Below are 14104 nucleotides of genomic sequence, written 5' to 3'. Positions count from 1 at the left end.
TGAAACACCTGCTGCGTCCTTCAACACCAGGCAATCAATGTTGTTTAGGCGATTAGATCATCCAAAGGAGCAAAACAGACACATCATCATCATCACAACGCCCGCATCTTTGGTCGTCTTCTAGAAAATGACGCACGTCGGCTGTCATTAGTTGTGCTAAAATGACACCCAAAGTACTGTTATGTTTTTATTTCTCACCAGTACACACATCGCCCAGAAACTGCGAAAAATCGTGTACCTGTCTCAAGTCATGAAGCGATGAATAGATATTTGCTGATATTTTTACAGCCAGATCAAGTACCTGCCTGTAGAGCCTTGTTGGCAGTGCCAACATCGGGTAAATTAGCCCTCCTTGGCGGATTGAAGGATTATGTAGCGTAATTGACCCCAGGAACAAAAGACCAGTATCCTGATGAATCGCTCCCAAGTGGCCAGTGTTGATTACTTGTGCTGATACCAGTAATGCGGTACATGCAAGCCAGTCTAAATGACAAAGGTTCTTCTCTGTTCTTCAATGGAAACAATAGTGGCGTTTACACGTATAAGAATTTGACGAGTATGGCCAACCCGAATAATTTGCCTTTATACTCTACAATATTTGACACTGTCTACTTCAACCCGGATACCAGAGGGCTAACTCAACCCGGACATCAAAGGAGGGTCAGACTCGCCTGCCATGGTCCTGCTTATAATCTGGACTGGCTTTTCGCATGGTGCGGTCGATTAGAAACCGCGTTTTACTAGTCCTCTTACCAGGAGCAGGAGAATAAGAAGTGTGTTCCTGATTGCCTCTATGTGTAGCATGTCTATTGTATGCCGGTCCGCCATCAACCCCATTGTTTATTTGCAAACATGGCCATTGTCCTCTCGTCTTTTGTTCAGGAATGACAATGGGTGCTTGGGGGAATGTTAAGGGGAAACCGTGTATATTTGTATAGGATAAAGGCAACTGCTAGATGATACATTAATCAAACGGAGTTTATCCTAATCAACAGGCAGATAATCCTAACCCAGGGTCATACCATTATATGAATACATTGTTTCCATCAGAGAATTATCTGTCGAAAACTTCCTACCACTCACAAATGGAGAAACTATTCATTGAACAACATTTGCTCCGACCCAGTTTTAAAATTCCATCAGCAGTATCCATGAAAACAAATGGCTGACATTAAGATAATGTAATGAATAATGATAGCAGAACTATGTGCGACTACCTGTGTAATAACTTTCCTTTCCAGAACCTGCTGGGGCAAACAATTTAGAGTGAAATAGACGTTCATTGCAACCGGGATGACAGCATGATATGCTGCGTCGGGTTTTAAATTCGATAAATGATGAGCACTTTAGTAATAGAAAAGAAATGGGAAGTTAAACGTAATTGGCTGTTTTAACGAAAATGCATTGCGGCAGCTGTCACGTTTATTATTATTAGGCAACCTGTTTGGTTGATGCTGCTCGTATGGCATTAAATCTGGAAAGAATTCATTGACAAATTTCTATGGAAAGTTTGCCTTTTGTCGCCGCAACATAGATGCAGTCAAACATGTTGCACTTTAATCACATTCTCCTATCGGAAATATTTCAACGTTCAACGGCGACTACCAACCATAGGTTAACTCATCCGCGTCGGGAGTCAAACCCACGACCTTTCTATATCAGGAGGGGGACTATGTATGAATCTACTCGGGAAGTTATCAAAGGTAAACCAGCGTTCTAGGGAGAGAAAAAACGTTATACTGTATACAACAGAAAACTAGCAGACGGAAAAAAAATCATTGCACTGGAGCCCGAGTGTGACGCAAATTCACCTTTTACCTCGAATATGATCATTTTAATGATCATATTAAAAAGTGCTTTTCAGTTTAAGTTTAGAATCGAATTTTCAAAGGATAAACAAGAGTCTGCACTTTGCTATTTAGCTAAAGACAGAGACTTTGTGGCTTTGATTTTGTAGTTGCTGGAAGGTCACAGGATAATCCATCAGCGCACTGATGAACATACGTGTCAAAGAAATATCCAGAAGTATTAAGGTAGCAGGAAGGGTTGGGCGTTTGTGGTTTCTGAGTCTGAGGGGGTTGGTGTCTGTTGACTGTGCTTTAAGAGAGACTAGGCATGGCGCCAGTCTCTCTTAAAGCACAGTCAACAGGCATTTGGTCTCAGTATTTGGGTAAGTACAGAATCAAGGCAGCTCAGAGAACCTGCGGTTACAGACAGGTCGTCATCATTGTATTTACGCATGCGCGAGTAACCGGATGTAAACAAATCCACGTGTTTTACGAATGAAGCATTTGGAGTAATAAAGTCCTTTTACTCTAAGGTTGAAATAAAATAATTCAGGCATAAATGCCCATAATGGGGGAGTTGTTTTTATTTTTATTTTCTACTAATTAATAGGGGAAGGAAAATCCAAATTATTTTAAAAAGTGTGGCTCAACTAAATAACTGTAGATTGCATGATGACAAGCCAGGAGAAATCCAGTTAATTCATGGAATACCCATTCTGTAAATAAAAGCACGTGGAGAGCTATAAATATCTTCAATCAAATGCACGTGACTTAATTTGTTTACATGCGGTTACTCGCGCATGCATAAATACAATGATGACGACCTGTCTGTAACCGCATGTGCTCAGAGAGCAATGATTGAACGATGCTGTGGACAAGTCCAAGGATACTGCATCAGTCACGACCAACTTCTCATCAGAAAGCGTCACCACAAGCATATTCAATGTTCAGTTCCAACCTGTACCAGTCCAATGTACGCCTGTCATGGTGAGCAGTGGTCAGCTTAGCGCGATATGGAACATTCTTCCGAAACTCAAGCGAGGGAAGTCTGCTCATTAGCATATCTCGCGCACTGCTCCTTCTTGTCAAACATCGTAGTGAAATCGTAATGGAAAACGTCTGGCTTTGCGCCAGACATTGAGACTAATAAGTGAAGAACTAATAGGTAAAGAACTTCTACTTGCGCGAGACTGCTGTGATAAAATTATCATTGCAGAGACTCCGGTGACGTACACATATATTTTTTACGATCAAAAATGCCCTCAAAAGACGACATGGAATGATTATTTTATTGATATTTCCTACTATATACCTTCCAATTATCACTTTATACAAATAGATCGGCGTTAGGTCGCATGCTTTTCTTTCCTGGTGACACTATAAAGCAAAATAGTTGCAACCCCGTAAATGCGCTATAAGTCCAATTATAAGTGACGGTGACCCGTTATAAATGTTTTGTCAGCTTCGCTTTTTTGCCGCCACGCGGCGCTTTGGGCCCTTGCGTCAAGGTGTCCTTCATTTCTGATAGGTTACGTGTTCAAATCACCCCCTTGGCCTTGTTTATGTTTATAAGATTCTTTAAGTATGCCTTTAGAAATTCAATTACCATTTGCATGGCGTAAGAGGACAATGAGCATTTCAAGTTTCTCCGAGTCATGTCTGTGAGAAGTCTTTTTTAACATCGTGCATATGTGTCGTTAAGGGATATCAGTTTCTGTTTTTTGGGATACCATTGCATTAAACGCCCGTATTTCGCGTTCGCCTAAAAAGTGATATTGTCGAATATAAGTTTTCCATTTCTCTTAAAGGTACAACTTTACAAAATTTCAGCCTAACTCAAGTTAAACTAACTTTAACAACCCAAGCACCTGCTTGCTGACCTCAATACATGTAGTAGATGAATAAAATGGACTGCCATGTTCAACAATATTAGAATCGTTCAGTATGCTTCAACAATATATTCAATATAGTGACAAGCAAGAACCACGGAAAATGTCATATATGTGTTTTTTGGTTTTTGGGGTTTTTTTCGATATTGCTTCTCCCCGTGGCTTCTCATACAAGGTTTTCGTGTAGAAAATATGAGGCATTGTTAATAAATACTCATGAACACCTATGATTCCTAGCAATGTTTAAAAGAATTAAAGTTCTTTGCTCGCTTCATCGCTAATGGAATATTGAAGGATACCTGGATGCTGACAAAACTACTAGTACAATATTCTTTGGTAATTTTGTTTGCTCTGAATTGGGAGATTACAATGGTTAAATGCTTCCTTTTGTATGATTCTAAACACAATAATGACGTGCTGTGGATCGTATTTCTGGCAATATAAATGCTTGCAGCGTATCACTTTGTACTTCAATGATGTATTCACCCTTTCTTTACCTGAGTTTTGAAATCGTTTAATCACGAAATTCATGAAAATAGAATTCCCGCTTAACAATATGATACTGAATACTTTAATTCGCCAAAGATTTTCTGTTTGCAGTCAACATTGTAATAATCATTCATATGAGGTTGACATGGTCAACTCTGGTGGTAGGTATAAAACTGTAGTTGCTAAGAGAAAGAAAAAATATGTATCAAACCACTTCACCAATGGTCCAAGTATCACATACTTTCGGATACTAGTAGATTTTTCGTAAAATCTTTACTATGTCACTCACAAATCGTTTGTTATGTTTAAAGTAACCTGTAGTAATAAAAGATCAATCGTGTGTCTTTGAAACTATTTCGAGGACGTACCTCAATGTTTTCAATAAACCAAAATGAGGTACAATCAAACTAAAAGTGCCTACTAAAGCTTAATGCAAGATAGTGATTTGAAGTGTGTCACCAGCCACATCCTAGCCTTAGGCACTATGGGTTAGATTTCAACTGATAAGATAGATAAACAACATCAAAGTACAGGTTCTAGTCGCCTGTAAGTGACATGATGAATTTTCAGCTTCAGCTAACGGAATGCGGTAACACTTACCTTTTTCCGTTATACGTTTTTTTAATTCACTAAACATTAGACTGAAACAGCAATGTGGTATTGACTTACAGTTGTAACCACTACCAATGTAATGCGAAAAATTGAATTTTTTATCAGCGTGATTCGGCTGCAAACCTTGTAGTAACAGTATCGATATCTCTTTGAGCTTTTAACTGATCAGAACACAGTGGTTCGGTTACTACGCGTCACGCTTTCTTGTCAATGACCTTAACATTTGCCGCCGGCAACGATGTCACTTTTGAACCACTGGAAGCAAATTCCTGAGCCTTTTCAAATAATTAGTTTTTTTCTTCCGGGGATGATCTTGACCAGTGACTGCAGACAATTGGACTTGGTTCCGATTCAGCTTCCGTAGCCTGTTGACCCGACCACATTGTTGCGAATCAGGGCGCAAAATATTCAAGGAAATCCGCGTCTCAGAACGGCTTCACTCCAGGAGATTTTCCAGACACATTTGGTGCGATGACCTCGAACAGAGCAATACTGTCGGTACAATCGGATCGAAATGATCAGTTGCAAGAGGTTTGCTTGAAAGAAAAGACACCACTTAGGCACATTTTCCTATTTATTATCATTTATTATCTCTAACATTCGCTTTGTTTGGCTGCATACAAGTAAATTGGTGAATAGTTAGAAAACCTCAAAGAAGAAATGACTGAAGACTCCATCGAGTAACTTTAAAGCGATATTAAAAGCACACTCGCATTCTTCCCTATTCAGTCCTTGAGCACTGATTACTGTTTTGAAGCAATGACCCACACATGCTTGTACTCGCCCATGACTGGGTCGGACAAATTCATCTCATTTATTCCACGTTCAATCTCGTCATCTGTAAGGTCGCGTTCAGCGGCGAGGAAACGTGATCTATACAATTTTTCGAATTCTTCTCGTGGTATTTCGAACTGGTACCTGGTTACCATCGGTTCGGACGCGACTTCAAATCCAGCAGCTTTAAGAGCTTTGATACCCACGTAGCTGGTGTCGTGAACGCTTCCTCGTGCAGCTTTAAACATAGGACTGATAATTTGTGATATGATGATGACCATCCCACCACTACGCAACTGCGACCGGAAGTTGAGGACTGTCTCCTCAAGCGTGCCCAGTGGGAAAAGGTGGAAAGATCCGTTGATCACAATACGGTCATACTTGATCGGTTGCTTCGAGAACTCAAGCGCATCCATGCAGTAGGCCTTGGCCGACGGAAAGGCAGACTCGCTCAATGTTAACAATTCTTTACATGGCTCCACTAGAATAGTAGTTTTGATACCTTGTTTGTCTAACACCTTAGACAGGTATCCGGTCCCGCAAGCCATGTCGACTATATCGAGACCGGGAGAAGGGTTGGTCATCTGAAAAAGCGATCCAAAAACGATTTCGTTATTACGAATGCTAGACCTGCGTCGTTGCCCACTGCTGATTTATGGCGTTTTGGCAAACACAACAATACGAAATGAACATGAAAAGATAAATGTCTACCTCTATCTTTCTCCAGACCTCAAATAAAACGTATCTTAACTAGTCCTCGTTTTATAATCAGTATCTACCAGATCAAATGATAAACTTATACCCACTCTCTTTAACTCCTCGCCAAAGGGCTGATCAAAGAAGTGCCGATGTTTGTAGAGACCGTCATAGTTCGCTGCTTTTTTAGAATAATAGGCGATTATATTACTCATATCTGGCTTCGGTTTTCCACTGACTATAAAGGAAGCTGTCTGTAGGATATATAGCTTAGTTGCAGTTGCAAACTCTGCAAAACTGAAATAGATTAAGAAAGAAACAGAAAGAATTGATTTTGCATAGTCTAAACCTGAAATCCACAAACACTTAAAATTGAAATAACTTGACAATTTGCTGTTAGTTACTGTTGTGCTGGGGGACAAAACTGTACTGCACCGGTAACGATCGATAGAACACCATCATCAGCATCATCATCATCATTATCAGTATCATCATCTTCACCACTATATATATAAGGCATCACTAATCAGGAATTTAAACCCCTACATGGAGAATCCCGCCGTTAAAATTTGCAGAAAAGTCAAATCGGGATCGTGCTCGGGTCCATATTGGCGTTATAGCCACTAGAGCAGTGTGAACCACCAATAAGCTATGCGGCCACCGGGATCGAACTCCCGGCCCATTGGTGCGATAGCCACCATAGCAGTTAGAAGGTGGAAAACAAATGGGGTTGTCAATGGAAATATTATCAAATGCGTTTTGATTTTGTCCTGAAAGGGTGTGATAGCACCCAGACGATGTATGAAAGAACAGTGTTTAATCTACAACAGGGGCTATTTTGGTGGCATTTTTCCTGCAAGGAAATTCTCTGAATGTTAACCTTTTTTGTGTGTAGCCTATATTATAGGATAAAGACAATCATAACACACGCCATTGTCATCATGGCGATCAAATGGAAAATTTATAAAATGCAAGCCCCCAGAGCACGCGGCGAAATATGTCAAGTATTTAAGCCAATCATAGGGGTTGATGATGCCGTAGTGACATCACACACCGTGCTACAAACAAATAATGAGGAAAAATACAGAAGACTCACCAAACGTATCACACAGATCCAACACTATCCAGGCACACACTACACTAGAAACCCAGGCAGAGGACAATACATTTCATATCGATATCGATTACCCTATGATAATTATGAAGTGGCTTTTTTTAGGTACATTTACTTTATTCATGTAGACAGTGTACAGTGTATAAACATACCTATACTGTGTAGGCCTACATGGTATTAACATACATGTTGGTTGGTTGGTTGACAGTCGTTAACAACCAACGTCCAGTGGGTCGATTATTAACAGAGTAATTAGGCTTCTCCGGGGTAGGATACTTCTTGACCGCTGGGCCACACTCGAGCAATCATGATTGCTGGTTATTTAGGCAGTCGACCACCATTTGTTAAGGGTCAGTGGTGGAGTGAAATGTTTTCACTATACATGCATGTCGTTAAAAGAACGATATCGCACCATTCAATACATTTTATTCTGTAATGGCCAACTAGGAAACTCTGCTTTAAGACCACTCTAAGAAATCGAGTTTTTACATCCTCATCGGTGAAGAAACCTAACCGTGCTGGCGTCTTTTGAATTTCTTCCTTTTTTTAAAAAGACAGAGAAGAAGCTTTGCCTTGACATGCAAGATAGTTGCAAGAGGTTTGCTTGAAAGAAAAGACATCACTCAGACACATTTTCCTATTTATTATCATTTATTATCTTTAACATTCGCTTTGTTTGGCTACATACAAGTAAATTGATGAATAGTTAGAAAACCTCAAAGAAGAAATGACTTAAGACTCCATCGGGTAACTTTGAAGCGATATCAAAACCACACTCGATTAAATGACCTCAGCAGGAGGATCAGTCTCCCAAGATTTCGTCTCAAGTCTCTAAGGATCGCCCAAGGCTTGCTTTGAGCCAGGGATGGCCTTTAATGTGGTCTGCTTATATCCGTATCAGCGTATCCTTCACCAATAGTACAGATTTAGGAAGGGATTTGTTGATAATGGACCTAATTTAGCCTTAGCTTTGTCCTCTCGCCTTTTCGCTTCACCCTACTGACAACCAGATAGTGTGTAAAAGAAGTTTCAGCCTTTGGTCTTCCATTGATATAAATGTAAAAAGTATGGTATGGTATCTAAACGATGCAAATCAATTATTTGGGGGTTTTGAGCCAATCACGAAAATATTCTATTAACCTTACTCAAAAACAAAACGTTTTTATCACTCGGTAGATTAGTGCCGAGCAAAGAATTAGCGGCGCTGTCAGGATTGATGCGAATGGTGAAGGAAATGTTGTCAAAGTAATATTCTCGATTTCTAAAAGTGTGTTTGTCGAATTCTTCCCTATTCAGCCCTTGAGTACTAATTAGGCCTACTGTTTTGAAGCAATGACCCATATGTGCTTGTACTCGCACACAACTGGGTCGGACAAATTCATCTCATTTATTCCACGTTCAATCTCGTCATCTGTAAGTTCGCGTTCTTCGGAGAGGAAACGTGATCTATGCAATTTTTCGTAGTCTTCTCGTGGTATTTCGAACTGGTACCTGGTTACCATCGGTTCGGACGCGACTTCAAAGCCAGCAGCTTTAAGAGCTTTGATACCCGCGTAGCTGGTGTCGTGAACGATTCCTCGTGCAGCTTTAAACATAGGACTGATAATTTGTGATATGATGATGACCATCCCACCACTACGCAACTGCGACCGGAAGTTGAGGACTGTCTCCTCAAGCGTGCCCAGTGGGAAAAGGTGGAAAGCTCCGTTGATCACAATACGGTCATACTTGATCGGTTGCTTCGAGAACTCAAGCGCATCCATGCAGTAGGCCTTGGCCGACGGAAAGGCAGACTCACTCAATGTTAACAATTCTTTACATGGCTCCACTAGAATAGTAGTTTTGATACCTTGTTTGTCTAACACCTTAGACAGGTATCCGGTCCCGCAGGCCATGTCGACTATATCGAGACCGGGAGAAGGGTTGGTCATCTGAAAAAGCGATACAAAAACTATTTCGTTGTTAGGAATGCTAGACCTGCGTCGTTGCCCACTGCTGATTTATGGCGTTTTGGCACACACAACAATACGAAATGAACATGAAAAGATAAATGTATACCTCTATCTTTCTCCAGACCTCAAATAAAACGTATCTTAACTAGTTCTCGTTTTATAATCAGTATCTACCAGATCAAATGATAAACTTATACGCACTCTCTTTAAATCCTCACCAAAGGGCTGATCAAAGAAGTGCCGATGTTTGTAGAGACCGTCATAGTTCGCTGCTCCTTTAGAATAATAGGCGGTTATATCACTCATATCTGGCTTCGGTTTTCCACTGACTATAAAGGAAGCTGCCTGTAGGATATATAGCTTAGTTGCAGTTGCAAACTCTGCAAAACTGAAATAGATTAAGAAAGAAAAGAGAAAGAATTGATTTTGCATAGTCTAAACCTGAAATCCACAAACACTTAAAATTGAAATAACTTGACAATTTGCTGTTAGTTACTGTTGTGCTGGGGGACAAAACTGTACTGCACCGGTAACGATCGATAGAACACCATCATCAGCATCATCATAATCATTATCAGTATCATCATCTTCACCACTATATATATAAGGCATCACTAATCAAGAATTTCAACCCCTACATGGAGAATCCCGCCGTTAAATTTGCAGAAAAGTCAAATCGGGATCGTGCTCGGGTCCATATTGGCGTTATAGCCACTAGAGCAGTGTGAACCACCAATAAGCTATGCGGCCACCGGGATCGAACTCCCGGCCCATTGGTGCGATAACCACCATAGCAGTTAGAAGGTGGAAAACAAATGGGGTGGTCAATGGAAATATTATCAAATGCATTTTGATTTTGTCCTGAAAGGGTGTGATAGCACCCAGACGATGTATGAAAGAACAGTGTTTAATCTACAACAGGGGCTATTTTGGTGGCATTTTTCCTGCAAGGAAATTCTCTGAATGTTAACCTTTTTTGTGTGTAGCCTATATTATAGGATAAAGACAATCATAACACACGCCATTGTCATCATGGCGATCAAATGGAAAATTTATAAAATGCAAGCCCCCAGAGCACGCGGCGAAATATGTCAAGTATTTAAGCCAATCATAGGGGTTGATGATGCCGTAGTGACATCACACACCGTGCTACAAACAAATAATGAGGAAAAATACAGAAGACTCACCAAACGTATCACACAGATCCAACACTATCCAGGCACACACTACACTAGAAACCCAGGCAGAGGACAATACATTTCATATCGATATCGATTACCCTATGATAATTATGAAGTGGCTTTTTTTAGGTACATTTACTTTATTCATGTAGACAGTGTACAGTGTATAAACATACCTATACTGTGTAGGCCTACATGGTATTAACATACATGTTGGTTGGTTGGTTGACAGTCGTTAACAACCAACGTCCAGTGGGTCGATTATTAACAGAGTAATTAGGCTTCTCCGGGGTAGGATACTTCTTGACCGCTGGGCCACACTCGAGCAATCATGATTGCTGGTTATTTAGGCAGTCGACCACCATTTGTTAAGGGTCAGTGGTGGAGTGAAATGTTTTCACTATACATGCATGTCGTTAAAAGAACGATATCGCACCATTCAATACATTTTATTCTGTAATGGCCAACTAGGAAACTCTGCTTTAAGACCACTCTAAGAAATCGAGTTTTTACATCCTCATCGGTGAAGAAACCTAACCGTGCTGGCGTCTTTTGAATTTCTTCCTTTTTTTAAAAAGACAGAGAAGAAGCTTTGCCTTGACATGCAAGATAGTTGCAAGAGGTTTGCTTGAAAGAAAAGACATCACTCAGACACATTTTCCTATTTATTATCATTTATTATCTTTAACATTCGCTTTGTTTGGTAACATTCGCTTTGTTTGGCTACATACAAGTAAATTGATGAATAGTTAGAAAACCTCAAAGAAGAAATGACTTAAGACTCCATCGGGTAACTTTGAAGCGATATCAAAACCACACTCGATTAAATGACCTCAGCAGGAGGATCAGTCTCCCAAGATTTCGTCTCAAGTCTCTAAGGATCGCCCAAGGCTTGCTTTGAGCCAGGGATGGCCTTTAATGTGGTCTGCTTATATCCGTATCAGCGTATCCTTCACCAATAGTACAGATTTAGGAAGGGATTTGTTGATAATGGACCTAATTTAGCCTTAGCTTTGTCCTCTCGCCTTTTCGCTTCACCCTACTGACAACCAGATAGTGTGTAAAAGAAGTTTCAGCCTTTGGTCTTCCATTGATATAAATGTAAAAAGTATGGTATGGTATCTAAACGATGCAAATCAATTATTTGGGGGTTTTGAGCCAATCACGAAAATATTCTATTAACCTTACTCAAAAACAAAACGTTTTTATCACTCGGTAGATTAGTGCCGAGCAAAGAATTAGCGGCGCTGTCAGGATTGATGCGAATGGTGAAGGAAATGTTGTCAAAGTAATATTCTCGATTTCTAAAAGTGTGTTTGTCGAATTCTTCCCTATTCAGCCCTTGAGTACTAATTAGGCCTACTGTTTTGAAGCAATGACCCATATGTGCTTGTACTCGCACACAACTGGGTCGGACAAATTCATCTCATTTATTCCACGTTCAATCTCGTCATCTGTAAGTTCGCGTTCTTCGGAGAGGAAACGTGATCTATGCAATTTTTCGTAGTCTTCTCGTGGTATTTCGAACTGGTACCTGGTTACCATCGGTTCGGACGCGACTTCAAAGCCAGCAGCTTTAAGAGCTTTGATACCCGCGTAGCTGGTGTCGTGAACGATTCCTCGTGCAGCTTTAAACATAGGACTGATAATTTGTGATATGATGATGACCATCCCACCACTACGCAACTGCGACCGGAAGTTGAGGACTGTCTCCTCAAGCGTGCCCAGTGGGAAAAGGTGGAAAGCTCCGTTGATCACAATACGGTCATACTTGATCGGTTGCTTCGAGAACTCAAGCGCATCCATGCAGTAGGCCTTGGCCGACGGAAAGGCAGACTCACTCAATGTTAACAATTCTTTACATGGCTCCACTAGAATAGTAGTTTTGATACCTTGTTTGTCTAACACCTTAGACAGGTATCCGGTCCCGCAGGCCATGTCGACTATATCGAGACCGGGAGAAGGGTTGGTCATCTGAAAAAGCGATACAAAAACTATTTCGTTGTTAGGAATGCTAGACCTGCGTCGTTGCCCACTGCTGATTTATGGCGTTTTGGCACACACAACAATACGAAATGAACATGAAAAGATAAATGTATACCTCTATCTTTCTCCAGACCTCAAATAAAACGTATCTTAACTAGTTCTCGTTTTATAATCAGTATCTACCAGATCAAATGATAAACTTATACGCACTCTCTTTAAATCCTCACCAAAGGGCTGATCAAAGAAGTGCCGATGTTTGTAGAGACCGTCATAGTTCGCTGCTCCTTTAGAATAATAGGCGGTTATATCACTCATATCTGGCTTCGGTTTTCCACTGACTATAAAGGAAGCTGCCTGTAGGATATATAGCTTAGTTGCAGTTGCAAACTCTGCAAAACTGAAATAGATTAAGAAAGAAAAGAGAAAGAATTGATTTTGCATAGTCTAAACCTGAAATCCACAAACACTTAAAATTGAAATAACTTGACAATTTGCTGTTAGTTACTGTTGTGCTGGGGGACAAAACTGTACTGCACCGGTAACGATCGATAGAACACCATCATCAGCATCATCATAATCATTATCAGTATCATCATCTTCACCACTATATATATAAGGCATCACTAATCAAGAATTTCAACCCCTACATGGAGAATCCCGCCGTTAAATTTGCAGAAAAGTCAAATCGGGATCGTGCTCGGGTCCATATTGGCGTTATAGCCACTAGAGCAGTGTGAACCACCAATAAGCTATGCGGCCACCGGGATCGAACTCCCGGCCCATTGGTGCGATAACCACCATAGCAGTTAGAAGGTGGAAAACAAATGGGGTGGTCAATGGAAATATTATCAAATGCATTTTGATTTTGTCCTGAAAGGGTGTGATAGCACCCAGACGATGTATGAAAGAACAGTGTTTAATCTACAACAGGGGCTATTTTGGTGGCATTTTTCCTGCAAGGAAATTCTCTGAATGTTAACCTTTTTTGTGTGTAGCCTATATCATAGGATAAAGACAATCATAACACACGTCACTGTCATCATGGCGATCAAATGGAAAATTTATAAAATGCAAGCCCCCAGAGCACGCGGCGAAATATGTCAAGTATTTAAGCCAATCATAGGTGTTGATGATGCCGTAGTGACATCACACACCGTGCTACAAACAAATAATGAGGAAAAAATACAGAAGACTCACCAAACGTATCACACAGATCCAACACTATCCAGGCACACACTACACTAGAAACCCAGGCAGAGGACAATGCATTTCATATCGATATCGATTGACCTATAATAATTGTGAAGTGGCTTTTTTAGGTAGGCCTACATTTACTTTATTCATGTATACAGTGTACAGTGTATAAACATACCTATACTGTGTAGGCCTACATGGTATTAACATACATGTTGGTTGGTTGGTTGACAGTCGTTAATAACCGGGTAGTTGTAAAACAAGAAACACAGAAACGAAACAGAAACACAGAAACGCAGAAACGAAACGCAGAAACGAAAATCAAACGGGTTTTCATAAAAGTTGGAATCAAGCGGCACGCCGATACTTTCCTTGCCCAATCCGTTGTTATTGTCGTTTAAAAGTAAAATCTGAGGTTGGTGGGTTGCGG

At 40.5% G+C, this 14104-nt stretch overlaps 2 protein-coding genes across 3 annotated transcripts in view; one reads left to right on the top strand and one right to left on the bottom strand.

Annotated features, from left to right (window-relative positions):
• The window catches only part of LOC135482535 (RYamide receptor-like), an 83972-nt gene that overhangs the window by 13477 nt on the left and 56391 nt on the right, over window positions 1–14104 (top strand). The window lies entirely within an intron of this gene.
• Window positions 5343–13834, bottom strand: LOC135494994 (uncharacterized). 2 transcript variants are annotated; one of them, XR_010448501.1, is made up of 7 exons: window positions 13678–13834; window positions 12691–12877; window positions 10501–12468; window positions 9515–9701; window positions 7344–9292; window positions 6358–6544; window positions 5343–6135 (listed from the first exon to the last, which is right to left on the bottom strand). XR_010448501.1 is itself a non-coding variant. In XM_064783384.1 (5 exons), exons 4-5 carry the CDS (start codon window positions 6460–6462, stop codon window positions 5521–5523), a joined length of 720 nt encoding a protein of 239 aa, XP_064639454.1. In that variant the 5' UTR covers window positions 6463–6544; window positions 7344–9292; window positions 9515–9701; window positions 10501–10592; the 3' UTR covers window positions 5343–5520. The 2 variants fall into 2 exon arrangements, 1 of the variants encoding a protein (XP_064639454.1); XM_064783384.1 differs by lacking the exons at window positions 12691–12877; window positions 13678–13834 and having other exon boundaries at window positions 10501–10592.

The sequence above is a fragment of the Lineus longissimus genome, chromosome 1, assembly GCF_910592395.1.
Source record: "Lineus longissimus chromosome 1, tnLinLong1.2, whole genome shotgun sequence".
Lineage (NCBI taxonomy): Eukaryota > Metazoa > Nemertea > Pilidiophora > Heteronemertea > Lineidae > Lineus > Lineus longissimus.
Note: the sequence above shows the minus strand (reverse complement) of the source record. Positions and strands in the feature narration are given on the sequence as shown.

Excerpts from the sequence above, each read along its gene's own strand:
- LOC135494994 (XM_064783384.1), bottom strand. The coding sequence starts at position 6,462 with ATGAGTAATATAATCGCCTATTATTCTAAAAAAGCAGCGAACTATGAC. Across the intron at positions 6,136-6,357 it reads TTGGCGAGGAGTTAAAGAGA|ATGACCAACCCTTCTCCCGG; the intron begins GTGGGTATAAGT and ends TCGCTTTTTCAG.